Source organism: Podarcis filfolensis (assembly GCF_964270895.1).
Source record: "Podarcis filfolensis genome assembly, chromosome: 10".
In the NCBI taxonomy this organism is placed as follows: Eukaryota; Metazoa; Chordata; class Lepidosauria; order Squamata; family Lacertidae; genus Podarcis; species Podarcis filfolensis.
This window is the reverse complement of record NC_139612.1, coordinates 75,189,974-75,203,830: the sequence shown is the minus strand read 5'-3', so window position 1 is coordinate 75,203,830 and position 13,857 is coordinate 75,189,974. Positions and strand designations below refer to the sequence as shown.

The following is a 13,857-nucleotide window of genomic DNA, read 5'->3' as shown; positions in this document are numbered from 1 at the left end:
ATTACTTCCGGCAAGGGATACCTTCAGTTTTGGACAGCAGCTGAACGGCCCCCTAACAGCTGGCCCCTGAAGACGGGTCCTAAGAAATCTTCACTGGCTCCCGGTCCGTTTCCGAGCGAGCACCATTCAAAGTGCTGGCGCTGACCTTGAAAGCTCTAAATGGTCTCAGCCCAGAAGAAGGGAAGGAGCGTCTCCACGTCCATCGCTCAGCGCGGACACTGAGGTCCAGCTCCGATGGCCTTCTTGTAGCAAGGATTTTAAGGTACCTGTGACCCACTCAAATTGTGTCCAAGAATTGACAGATGCAGCAGTAGAGAAAAAGAAAGTGATATTTATTGCTAAGCAATAATTGACCCAGTTAAATTGTTTCCAGGGACTGGGCGTCTTAGCTCTAGCGCCCTGAGGCTTTATACCTGAGTACATACATCATAGATCATGACATAATCAAATACAATCGCACACGGCAGCAAAAATAAAACCAATGAGCGAATTCAAGCCTTGCCCCCTGATCATGTAAAGAGTTCCCTCCCAACTTCTGTTTTCTTCAGTCTGAACATTAGTCCGACCTTTCCCCTAATAAAAAGGAGACAGGAACTGTATTCGGCCCTTACGCTCTCCTACGCAACATCTGCCAAACAGGGACATTTTGCGGTTAGCATCTTCCTGTTTTTAGCTGCTCAGGACCCTGTCTGGACAGGAGGAAAATGCCAGCACAGCAGATTTATTGCTTCCCCCCTTATGTTAGCGAGACATTGAAAAGAACAAGGGGAGAGAACTGGGGCAGAGTTCATTTTGGATTTTTCAAATCTAAGCATTTTGCCCTAAGCTTTGCAGAAGCCTTCATGATTCAAACATGGTTTATATAAAAAGCATTACGTATAAGGATGTATGGTTATATATGGCTAACTAATTATATGGAAAGCATAAGGGTAAAATTCCTCCAGGTGGTCCTGCTTCATTCTGGCAGGTCCCTCATTGCGAGAAGTGAGGTTACAGAGGGCCTTCTCGGTTGTCATGACTGCCCTGTGGAACGCTCTCCCACCAGATGTCAAGGAGACGAACCTCCATAAACGCCTGAAAGCAGCTCCGTATCGGGAAGCTTTTAATATTTCATGTTGGGTTATCTTTTCTTCTATTCTTTGGGAAGCTGCCCAGAGTGGCTGGAGCAATCCAGTTTGATGGGTGGGGTACAAAAAAAGTTGTTGTTGTTGTTGTTGTTCGACACCCAGCTTTTGATAGGGCTGCTTCGTTCTGTGCTTTTGGACTCCTAGGTGGGCTTATGGTTCTGGTGCTTGTGGATCTCATGGGATTTAATGTCATGCCATTATAAATGCACGGGGATAAGCGCATTTACAGAGACACATTTCCACAAACCACCAAAACTCCGGCATGTAGCCGCAGGTGATACAATAGGAGCCTTTCTTCAAATGGCCTTTGCAACACAACTCACTGGGTGGTTACAAAGTAGACACATTTGCCTCTTTTCAACGTAGCCCCGTTTCCTCAATGAATCCACCCATTTCGTGATGAAATGTAACTTCTGCCAGGAAAACCTGAGCTGAAATAGTAAGGAGAGCAAAACAGCAGCCCTGTCTGACCCCAGTCACGTGGCAGGAGATTCTTCCTGAGCCCCCCCCGCCTCCGTGAGATGGGTATGACATCATGGATGATCCATATGATCCATTGATGATCCAAGCAGACTGGGCCAAAGAGCAGATCTCTAGGCCTGAATGAAACGGGTCTGCGGTGATGGATTCTGGAGTCAAGAAATGCGCCCTTTCCAGTGATCTCTCAGGCTGGCCGGGAAAAGGCAGGGAGCAGGAATCGCCAGGCATCCCGACGGACAGACTTGTAACGTTGCCCAAACACGAACTCGGAGTCTGATCTGATTTCCATGCAGAACTCATTTTGTGACTTCGCTGTTGGATTGTCGGGATCAGCCCCTCCCCCCTCTTCTGATCCCAGAAGGAAGACCGTGCGGGGGGGGATTTCCTCTCCTCCTTTCCCCCCCCCCCACCCGCTCAACACTTTCCCTCCCCTCCCGGCACATCCTTCTCTCATCCCGCCCACACAAGCCCAGATCCCGCCCCCAATACATTGCTCCTCCTCCTCCTCCTCCTCCTCCAATCCGGCTTCGCTCCGGAAATGAGGGGGGAGCCCCCCTCCCAGCCTCCCTTCTTCTCCCGCAAGTGAAGCGTCCACTCCGGATTGCTGCTCTATCCCGTAGATCTAGGGGGGGGGGCGCTTTCGGAAAGGGGAGGAGGATGGGAAGAGGAGGATCCCCGCCCAACGTGGATGTTGCAGGAAAGAAATGAGAATCGGAGCGAGGACAAAGAGGTAAAGGGGTCGCGGGGGGGGAGGGGGAGAAAAGGACCCAGAGACCCCGCCAGCTCCCCAGAGCGCGTTTCGTGGGCCCCGTCGGCAGGGCCTGGATCCCTGCACGCGTGCTGCGAAGGGGGTTTTTCTCGGCCCCTTAGGTGCCTTGACAGGGGCGGGCATGGGACCCCCACCCAGGGAGTCCCCATGAGGACCCCATCGCCCCGTGTCCCCCGCGCAGGCATCCCCGGAGCGCTGGGGGCTCCGTGCAGAGAGAGGTGGGCCACGAAAGGGTTAATCGACACGAGGGATAGAGACCCCCCCGTCCCTCCCCTGCTTGTCTTGGGGGGGCGCCTCCAGCTGGAGAGATGGGGGCGCAGGGTGTGGGGTGAGCAGAGCCAAGGGAGCCTCTGGATGCAGGGGAGACTCAGGAGAGAGGGAGGGGGTCAAGGAAGTGGGGGGAGGGAGGGAGCATCCCTGGGACAGGGAAGGGCAGCATTGGCGGGGGGGGGGAGGGAGAGAGATAGGAAGGACAGTCTGGGTAGGGCGTCTCCATCATGACGCCCACGATGAATCTCCAGAGGTGCCGCCTTGACTTCTCCCTCCTGCCAGGAATGCCCCCCCAAGGCGACCAGAGAGGGATCCCTGGAAAGTGGGGGGTCCAGTCCCCCCACCCCTTCCTTCCTGCAGTCTCCATCCTCTTCCCACCCCATAAGCCCCCATAAGCCCCTGCCCTGTCCAGACAATGATTCTGCCCAGTCCAACCACTGGTCCCCTGGAGAGGAAATCCCGAGAGGAAGAGGGGAGGGGAGAGGCCTTCTCGGAAGTGGCTCTTTGTTTCCACAATCCCACCCAGGAAGCAGCCAGAAACCTTTTCCTCTCTCTCAGGCTTCCATCTTTATTGTCTTTTCCACTGCCTGGTTCACTGAGGATGAGGATAATGTACACCTGTCATCAGAAATGGGTGCAGAGTCCATGAAATAGAAGTTGCACCTCAAAACATTTCTGTTCCTCTTATTCTTTCTAGGCAATGTCAGAGTGACTGACAAGCTGAGATACAATCCTTCAGCATCCGATGACAGCGACTACATGAATCTTCCCAGTCAAAGGACCCATTTTCATGATAGACAGTGCCTGTGGCTGGAGGCTCTACACACCGGGTGTGCCTGTGCAGGCCAAAGACTGCCAGTATTAGCACAGGTGAGGTGTGTGACCTCCCCAAATTTACCGAATGTATATGAATGAGTGTTCCTGGGTGGGATTATAGTTTATGGCAACCCTGTGTTTTTCTCCACCCATAACATTTTATGAGCTGATATAGCAGTACGAGCTCCAAAATAACTTTTAAAAACCCCACAAGACCATCATCATCATCATCGCATTTATACCCCCAGGCCTTAGTTTGCCTCCCCAGGATCTAAAGAAAACACCAGCTTTGAATCATACAGAGTAAAACTACCAGAACCTTCTTGAACAAATAGGTTAGGAATTATCGCTATACATTATATCTGTACTTTTCTATGCCTGAAAAATGCAACCATGACACAGTGGGAATGTTCAGGGATGCAGGAGAGGATATATTGTTTGATTATATCCTTTCCAACTTGTGCTAACAAGTTGTACAATTTAGCAGAGTAACATTCCCCTTTTTAAACTTACAGCGGATGCATTTGCTCAGGCTCGCTAAAGCCTCTAAAATAAGTTTCCTTGGTAATTTCCCCTTTAGCAGAATTGATCTGCGCCTCCATGCACAGCTGGGAGTCCAAAATGACCCCCAGGCTGCACACCTGGTTCTTCGGGGGCACAGTTATCCCATCAGGACCAGGAATGCCCCCATCCTCCCCCAGGGACAGTATTTCTGTCTTGTCAGGATTCAGCCTCAATGTGTTGGCCGCCATCCATCCTCCAACCACCTACAGACAGCCACACATGGCATTCACCATCTTCACTAGTTCCAATTTGAAAGAGAAGAAGAGCTGGGCATCATCTACATACTGGTGAACACCCAACCCAACCCCCCTGATGATCTCTCCCAGTGGCTGCATATAGAGAGTAAAAAGCATGGGGGAGAGGATGGAGCCCTGGGGCACCCCACAAGTAAGCATCCAGGGGTCTGAACACCACTCTCTGGACATGGCCCAGGAGGAAGGAGGGGAACCACTGCATAACAGGGCCCCCAGCTCCCCTAGAGGGTCCAGAAGGACACCATGGCCAAAGGTCTCCAAAGCCGCTAAGAGATCCAGCAGAACCAGGAAACAGCTTTCCTCTCAATATCTATCCCATTGGAGATAATCAGCCAGGGCAGTTCAAGTCCATGATGAGGCCTGAGTCCCCATTGGAAGGATCAGGGTGGCAGGAGCTTTCCTGGTCCTGCACCCCCAAAAGCTTCTGCCACAATACTTTCTTTAGCTTTCAAGGGGCCACCGGATACTTTGTCTTTTCAAATACTTTTACAGGGGTGTATGATGTAAACAGCACTTCTGTTTTCCTTGTTCCACATCGGAGAGACTTTGATAAACAGGTTTGAGCTCGTTTCTGCGCTTGAAACCACTGTGTTAGCAGCACTGCAAGCATAGGCAGTGTGTTTGGGGGTCCTGGGCTGTCTATACAACAAGACCCCCTTCTCAGCCTGGCTGATATGGTCCCAAGGAAAGCAGAGCAGTATGTTTGGCACCAGCTTGGCTGCAGGAGTTGAATGAAGAAGGTGTGCAGGACACCATCCAACCATCTTAGAGACTCCACTCTGGATTTGTGTAGGTTTTCCTCCATAGCCTTTTCTTCCCCTGAACATAGCTCAAGAGGCAGTGAAAGTTTAGGAGCAGAGTTTTCCTTCTCGATGGGATTCCTTCCCCGGTTGACGATCCCATCGGCCCTTCACTTTTCTCTGCAGCATGGGCAGAATCTGGACTGTGGGATTCACTGTTCTCCTCCTCTCCATCCACCAGGGTCTGCCTTCACCTGCAGCAGAAATCCCCAACCCACCAAGGATTTGAGACCCATCAACTATCCTCGCCTGGTTTTGCCGGTCAGTTGAAGCGATTCCTGGGATTGTGGCCCCTGTTGCATGCTGACATCTTCTGGAAGCCACAGGTGAGAGCTGAGTGCAGGGTGGGGACCAATGATGGATAAATTACCCCATAAGGTGCATGACATGACCCCCACCAAAGGTACCCAGATATTTGAGACAGATAAGGAATAAATTCACGTCTCTGGAAATATCACATCAGGCCATCAATGAATCAACACTACATATTCAAGGATGAAGGGATAAGTACAGTTATCCCTTTGCCTTGAATATCCAGCTTTGTCAGTGCCAGATTAGGGTAGTCTTGTGTCAGAAGAGGGGCTTGAGATCAGGCAGCACATCATCATTATAAAGAACCATTGGGATTCCCATTTGCCATCTTCTTTCCTTCTGCTTCTCCTGCTCTCTCAATGCAATGCAAGGCATGTAGAGGGAGGTCCATCTCCAAGAACAGGAGCTTCCCTGAGCACCCATTCAGCTGACCCCAAGCACCAAGTCTTGTCACTAATTCTCTGACTGACCCAGACCACAGTCCCTGGAAAAGATGTAGACCAGGGTCTCACATAATAGTCCACATGGACCTCCTCTGGCCAATGGGACTGTGCAGGTGATTCATAAACATCTAGAGGTGGATGGAGGATTATGATGCAGAGGATGGGGAATGTCCAAAGGAACGATGGAGCGGAGAAAGAGAGGACTGTTTCTTGGACAGAGAGCAGCTGCCTTTCCTGTGAGGAAACAATTGATTTGAAAAGGCTGTATTCCAAGATCATGCTGCTTTATTAACGATGATTGAGGATTATGAAAGGTGGTGATGCATTACTATCATTTGATGACATTGCTTTTTCATTTCCAAAAAATTGGGAACATGGGTAGGAGGCGGGGGAATGTAGGAGATGTTGAAGCTAATGGCGCTTGATGTGTTCTCTTTCCCTTTGTTCTCTTTCTTGTAACCCAAACAGGATTTCCTTTCCTCCCACTCTGAGGAAGGTGATGGAGAAGACATTCAGAATTCCAGGGGATGGGGCACCTTTCATTTCATTAGGAATAGAAATTAAAATGTGTGAAATGTGGGATATGCTTCATTGAATGAGCACACATAGCTCACATCAATGACTCCAAGAGGGGAGAAAACATTTAAAGGTATGGAGAGTGGGAAAAGTTTCACTGATAGTAGAAAACTTAGAACGCATCAGCGGACTCACATGGACAAGAAAGGATTCCAATGCAGGGAGTGTGGGAAGAACTTTAGTCTAAGAGGACTCCTCAATATACACCAGCGGACTCACACAGGGGAAAAACCATTTAAATGCATGGAGTGCGGGAAAAGCTTCCGTCAGAGTGGACACTTAAGTGCACATCTACGGACTCACACGGGTGAAAAACCTTTTAAATGCAGGGAGTGCGGAAAGAGCTTTAGTAAGAGTGGACACTTAAGTTCACATCAACGGACTCACACGGGTGAAAAACCATATAAATGTATGGAGTGTGGAAAGAGCTTCAGTAAGAGTGGGCACCTCAATAAACATCATCAGACTCACACAGGGGAGAAACCATATGAATGCAGGGAGTGTGGGAAGAGCTTCAGTCGGAATGGAGAACTTAAATTACACCAGCGAACTCACACTGGTGAAAAACCATATAAATGTATGGAGTGTGGCAAGAGCTTCAGTCAGAGTGGGCACCGCAATATGCATCAACGGACTCACACAGGGGAGAAACCATTTCAATGCATGGAGTGCGGAAAGAGCTTTAGTGAAAATGGAGCCCTTAGAAGACATCAACGGACTCACACAGGGGAGAAACCATTTAAATGTATTGAGTGCGGAAAGAGCTTCAGTCAGAATGGAGACCTTAAAAAACATCAACGGATTCACACAGGGGAGAAACCATATAAATGTATGGAATGTGGAAGAAGCTTCAGTTACGATGCAGGACTTAGATCACATCAACAGACACACACAGAGGAGAAACCATATGGATGCATGGAGTGCGGAAAGAGCTTTAGTGAAAATGGAGCCCTTAGAATACATCAACAGACTCACACAGGGGGAAAACCATTTAAATGCATTGAGTGTGGAAAGAGCTTCAGTCGAAATGGATACCTTAGAATACATCAACGGACTCACACAGGGGAGAAACCATTTAAATGCTTGGAATGCGGAAAGAGCTTCAGTTACGATTCAGGCCATAGAAGACATCAATTGACTCACACAGGCAGGGGGGAAACCATTTAAATGTATTGAGTGCAGAAAGAGCTTCAGTCAGAATGGAGACCTTAAAACACATCAATGGACACACACAGGAGAGAAACCATATAAATGTATGGAGTGTGGAAAGAGCTTCAGTCAGAGTGGACACCTCAATATACATCAACGGACTCACACAGGGGAGAAACCATATAAATGTGTGGAGTGTGGGAAGTGCTTCAGTTTCAATGCAATGCTTAGAAGACATCAACGGACTCACACAGGGGGGAAACCATTTAAATGCATTGAGTGCAGAAAGAGCTTCAGTCAGAATGGAGACCTTAAATTACACCAGCGGACTCACACAGGGGAGAAACCGTTTAAATGCATGAAGTGCGGAAAAAGCTTCAGTCAAAGTGGAAATCTTAGAAAACATCAGCAGACACACAGGGAAGAAACCATTTAAATGTATGGCATGTGGAAGGAGCTTCAGTCGGAGTGGAACCCTTGATATACATCAACAAACTCACACAAAAGACAAACCACATAAACGTCAGGAAAGTATATTGAGGCTCAGTCCTTGTGGAAGTCCTACATCAACAGACTCGTGGCCAGGAAGAACTTTACCAGTTGACACCCTACATACTATCAATAACTTTAAATGGAAGGATTGCAGAAAGTGCTTTAGCTATAATGTAATGTTTAAGAAACATGAAGGGACCTTCAAAGGGGAGAACCCATTTATATGTATGGAGTGAGGGACGTGTTCCTCTCAGAGTTCACTCTTCTTCACGGCAATGAACTCAGAGGAAATCTGTCTTCCTGATTCAGGGCCAGCTGAGTCTGTTTCTCTTGTCATTTTCTCGTAGCTGGGTAATTCCCCTCTAATCTGCTCCGTGACTGTGTCTCTCCCTCCTTCTGAGACCACTGGAAAAGAAGGGGATGTCTTTCCCCCCTCCAGCTCCTCTTCTGAGGAAAGATGATCGGCCTGAGAATGGATTCCCCCCTTAAGGTGAGGGACCTCAATGGAGTCCCTTCATTAGAAATGGACAGGACAGAAAGGGGCAGAATATCTAGAAAAGGGAGACCACCACATACATTTTTTCAAATGGTGGACAGCTTAAACCTAAGGGATGCATGGAGAGACAAAAATCGACTGGAGAAACAGTTCACACTCTTTTCAGAAGCCTAACAATCGTCAGGGAGAATTTATGCAATCTAGATCTCAAATAATTTAATAATAGAAATTTAAAAAAACAGAGATTCACCCAAATACAATAACAGATCATAATCCAGTGATATTAGAATTAGAAAATAAACAAAAGGGTAAAAAAAGATGGCGATTAAATGAGAATTTATTAAACGATGAAAATCTGGTGATTAAAGCACAAGAATTGTTGAAATAATTCTTTGAAATCAATAAATCACAAGACACTGATATAAGAATAATTTGGGATGCCAGTAAAGCATTTCTTAGAGGCTTCTATATCCAGCAAAATGCAGGGGAAAAGAGAGCTTATGAGAGGAACTTAGAGCAGTTAAGAGAAGAAATAGCAAGCAATGACAAAATACTAGTGAAGGAACCAAAAAATAAAAAGGTAGCACCAAAAATCAAGTTATTACAAACACAATTCTCGTAGTTGTTAAGCATTGAAATCCAAAATAACATAAGATGGATGAAACAGAGATCCTTTGAATTTGCAAATAGGCCCAGCAAAATACTGCCATGGCAACTGAAGAAGAGACAGAGAGATTAATAGATAAAATCAAAGACGGCGAGAAAACGAGAAGAAATAAGTGTTTTATCAACCACTTCAAAAATTTATGTAATATAGGCAAGGAAACAGAAGAAGATATAAAAAATTATCTGCAGGGGAAAGACTTACCCAGAGTGGGAATAGAAAAAAATGCATATCTAAATGCCCCAGTTTCTATGATGGAAGTACAGGAGGCTATTTCCAAAGCGAAGTTGGGGAAGTTGCTGGGCCCGGATGCCCTTACTGCCTTGCATTTTAAAAAAATGGAGGAAGTAGTGGCTACTCCGCTGAAAGTACTCATAAATAAAATAATGGCGGAAGGAAGAATCCCGGAGTCATGGCAATTAGCACATATAACAGTAAACCCTAAACAAGACAAGAACAAAGAGAATATAAATAATGATAGACCAATATCTTTACTTAATAATGACTACAAGATATATGCGGACATATTGGCCCAGAGATTAAAAACAGTGTTGAACGAAGTCATTAGCCAAGATCAGACAGGATTCTTACCGGGAAGGAAGATGAGCAATAATGTGAGACTTGTGATTGATGCTATTGAATATCTTGACTGGAACCCAGGGAAGAAGGCTGCATCTGTTTTTGTGGGTGCTGAGAAAGCCTTTGATAAGGTATCCTGGAGGTTTGTGGAGAAGATAATTGAAAAGATGGAATTGGGAACAAGGATATCAACTGGATTAAGAGCAATTTATCAAGACCAAAAGGTAAATTTAATAATGAATGGGGAGATGACTGAATACTTTAAAATAGAAAGGGGGACAAGACAAGGGTGTCCCCTATCTCCCTTGTTATTTATTTTAATATTGGAGGTACTAAATCAAGTTATCAGGTCAGAGGAGGAGATTAGAGGTATAACACTAGGAAGAGTCGAATATAGAATAAGAGCATTTGCCGATGATATGATTGTAATGGTAGAAGAACCAACAGGAAGTATAAGCAAGTTGCTGAGAAAGATGGAGGAATTTGGCAAGGTGGCAGGATTTAGGATAAAGAAAGAAAAAACTAAGGTGGTGGTTAAGAATATGGACGAACAGAGCAAAAAGAATTTGGAGCAATGAAAAATATCAATTTGTTTGAAGATAATTATAATAAGACCTGGAAAGAAGTTAAAAATCAATTAGAGATTTGGTAAAGGTTAAAGTTATCAATAAGGAGGTGAATTTCAGTGATTAAAATGAATATCCTGCCAAAGTTAATGTTTCTTTTTCAAATGCTAACGATAATAGGCAAAGTTGATTGCTTTGAGAAACGGAGAAAATGATTTAAGATTTCGTTTACCAGAGGCTTTTTGTTAGGCCTAATATCTAATGACATCCCCAGAGAGAAGAAAAATGTATTCCTTTAGGCAACTGCAGCGGCCAGAATACTGATCGCAAAGAATTGGAAGGGGGAGAAAACTCATCATTATTAGAATGGCAAAACAAACTGCGAGTTTGTAGAAATGGGAAAATTGACGGCACTTGTTAGAGGCCACTCAAATCAGAGAATAATCAAGGAGTGGGATGGTGTGAAGGAATACATGGAAAAACATTGTTCCGGAATTGAAATAGGAATAGATAATGGGTAAAACATGCAGGGGTAAGCAAGAAAAGAGCAATAGAATTAATTGAATAATTATTAAACTATAACAACACAACAAGATGGAAGAAGTAAAATACTGAGATCACACATGGGTGAAGGGGAGTGGGGGGCATGTGGGAATCTATAATATTATTTATAATATAATTTTTTTAATTGTGTTTCATTTACATATAGCAAAAGGAAGCCTAGAGTGATTGTGTATATTTTAATTTAGGTAATCTATGTAATAGGTTTAGGGACGCGGGTGGCGCTGTGGGTTAAACCACAGAGACTAGGGCTTGCCGATCAGAAGGTCGGCGGTTCGAATCCCCGCAACGGGATGAGCTCCCGTTTCTCGGTCCCTGCTCCTGCCCACCTAGCAGTTCGAAAGCACGTCAAAGTGCAAGCAGATAAATAGGTACTGCTCTGGCGGGAAGGTAAACGGCGTTTCCGTGCGCTGCTCTGGTTCGCCAGAAGCGGCTTAGTCATGCTGGCCACATGACCCGGAAGCTATACGCCGGCTCCCTCGGCCAATAAAGTGAGATGAGCGCCGCAACCCCAGAGTCATCCACAGCTGGACCTAATGGTCAGGGGTCCCTTTTCCTTTACCTATGTAATAAGCTTATGTTAAAATACGAATATGGATTTTGAATTTGATGCTTGTACTTTGTTTCTTTTTGGGTTTGAGATTAAAAAAAGGAGGAGGAGTGGGGAAAAGGAGAATATTCAGCTTCAGACCATTCCCTGACAAAACACATTGCCCTGTGGCCTTCCTGCCTCTTTCCTCCCTTGCTCCCTTCTGCCGGTGTGTCTGCCTGACTTAGGTATCCTGTGTGCTGTATTTTTTTACGGCTGAAACTGATTCGCTCTCATGAGCAAAGTTTTGTGCCTCACTGGGGACCCAGTGAGAACTGTATGCTTTGAAAGCTCAGTAAACTATTACTGAAGAAGTCCTGCTGCCTCTGTGTGTGTTTTTGACCTCAGTGTGGGACTTGCTCTGCACGTGGCCCCTACTCTGCTGCTACTTGGCTCATGGCCTGGAGTTGCTCTACTCAAGCATGCAAGACGGTGCGTCTGCATGTGACTGTGGTTTTTTGCACTGTTATGGAAATGACAAGTGGGACCCACATCTTTAAAGTTGTTGCAATGTTACAAATCATCAAACCTTTATTGGCATCACTTACAAACATTCAGAATAAGTAGGCCAGTGCGATCTCGTCGCCATTTCAACAGTACAGTCATTTGCCAAAGGGAAGAAGAGGCAAGCAATCTATTTCATCTCTCCAGCAAGGGCAGGATCCTGTAGCCTACTTCGGTGACAAAAAATCAAATAGAGGAACTTAGCTACTGTCTTGGGGAGCTCCTGGTCTCTCCCCTGGAATAAGAAGCGTACAACCTCCTTCTCTGGTTTCCAGGTTGGAATGCATAGGTGGTCTAAAAATTGTTGGCGGAGATCATCATAGATTTTACATTTAAGGGCCATGTGAGCTAGAGTTTCCACCAGGTGGGCATCGCATGGGCAGATCCTATCTCCTTCTGCCAAACCCACAAACCTGCCCCAAAGGAGGTTAGAAGGATTAGACTTGAACCTAGGCAGAGAAAAAGCCCTTTTTTCTTGCGGGTTAAACAAAAATTGTAAATAATTAAGGTTAAATTCCTGCACCCTAGAGAGTCGAAAATAAAGAGGGGACCATGTTTTTTCCGCAGCTGAGATTAGTTCCTGGAGATCTATGTCCCACAGCCTAGTTTTTAACATGGCCTTGGCTACTGGGAAAGCCATGATGACAATGTTGCAAATATTATGCCTGAATGTATCCTTTTGACTTGACAGCTCAGGGAAGATACCTAGCTTTATAAATTTGTAGAAAATCCATACTTTAACTGACTCTCCTCATTCCAATGCCATTTTGATCCTTAAAGAAAGGGGAATTTGGGCTCCACCTCCCTCCGTGAACCAAGAAGCAGAAAATCAGATCGGCAGTGTCAAGCGCTCGTCCTACACTCGAGTAGGATCCTGGTAGAGACACATGCCCGACTGGCATGTTCTCTCCCTCCTGGTCATTCATTTGGGAGCTTCAAAAGCTTCACAGCGACTGATGCCAACAGACATCGGCACACTTAGGGATCTGCAGAGTGTTTGCAGTTTGCGTAACAGAGCTCAGCAACTCAGCATTTTGGCTAATCTACTTTATTTACATATAAACACACACGGAGCACTGCAACATGGCTCCCTCTCTCTCTAGCATCAGACAGCAAAGAGAGAGAACAAAGGACAATAGTCTCACTTCACGGAACACAGGAACACCAACATCCTGTCTCCGTCACTTCCCACTTGGTGGAGTCAAAACATACACCGTCATGTGAAAGACAACAATCCCATGACTGCAATCACGGAGCAGGAATTCTAACAGGCAGCAGGAACAGGGCATCCCGGCATAATCCCCCAAGCGTAAGAGCACAGACACGGCCCCCCACCCAGGGAGTGACCAGGGGGGCAGCAAGAGACATCCGCAGAGGTAGTTGAGCAAGTCAGGTGTTCTGAAAGCCCATCTCCAGACCAGTCCTGAGGGCAAGGAGATGTCAAGAGTTTTATTGTTCTTCCGGTGATGGGGAGTTAAGAGGTGTTGGGGAAGGTGTCTGATAAAGAGACCTAATGTTGGACTTGTGTCACCCTTGTAGACCCCTCCCCCTTTGTGACATGCTAGTGATGTAGTGATGATGTCTCAGTGATGCTGCTCCAAGTGTATTCTGGGGGAAAGAGGGAAGTTTTAAAAGAGGGGGGTCACCCCTTACTCGGGGTTCTTACTCCTGTGGGGACCTGTTGCATAACAATAAGGATCATGGTCTACTGACCGCTGTTTTGTTGGAGCTTCCTTCTTTTACTGACCACATGAACCCGTGGGGGAGCAGCACCCCAACGAGCTTGGCTGTTGAGTCGTCTGTCACCCCAGAATTTTTCATTACCAATAATGATCTTTTAAAATGT

The 13,857-nt window shown here is 46.2% G+C and overlaps 1 protein-coding gene across 2 annotated transcripts in view; it reads left to right on the top strand.

The window, feature by feature from the left end:
• Positions 1 to 8,345, top strand: part of LOC310743014 (uncharacterized protein) — a 53,082-nt gene extending 44,737 nt beyond the window's left edge. Inside the window, exons 1-4 of one of the 2 annotated variants that reach the window (XM_083573049.1) lie at positions 2,228 to 2,337; positions 3,344 to 3,516; positions 5,262 to 5,406; positions 6,304 to 8,345. In XM_083573049.1, coding sequence (XP_083429175.1) covers positions 6,454 to 7,578 — 1,125 coding nt within the window. In that variant the 5' untranslated portion in view covers positions 2,228 to 2,337; positions 3,344 to 3,516; positions 5,262 to 5,406; positions 6,304 to 6,453 and the 3' untranslated portion in view covers positions 7,579 to 8,345. Of the gene's footprint in view, positions 1 to 2,227; positions 2,338 to 3,343; positions 3,517 to 5,261; positions 5,407 to 6,303 lie in introns of those variants that run through there. The other variant, XM_083573050.1, reaches the window with a different exon arrangement.
• Positions 8,346 to 13,857: the final 5,512 nt, after the last annotated feature.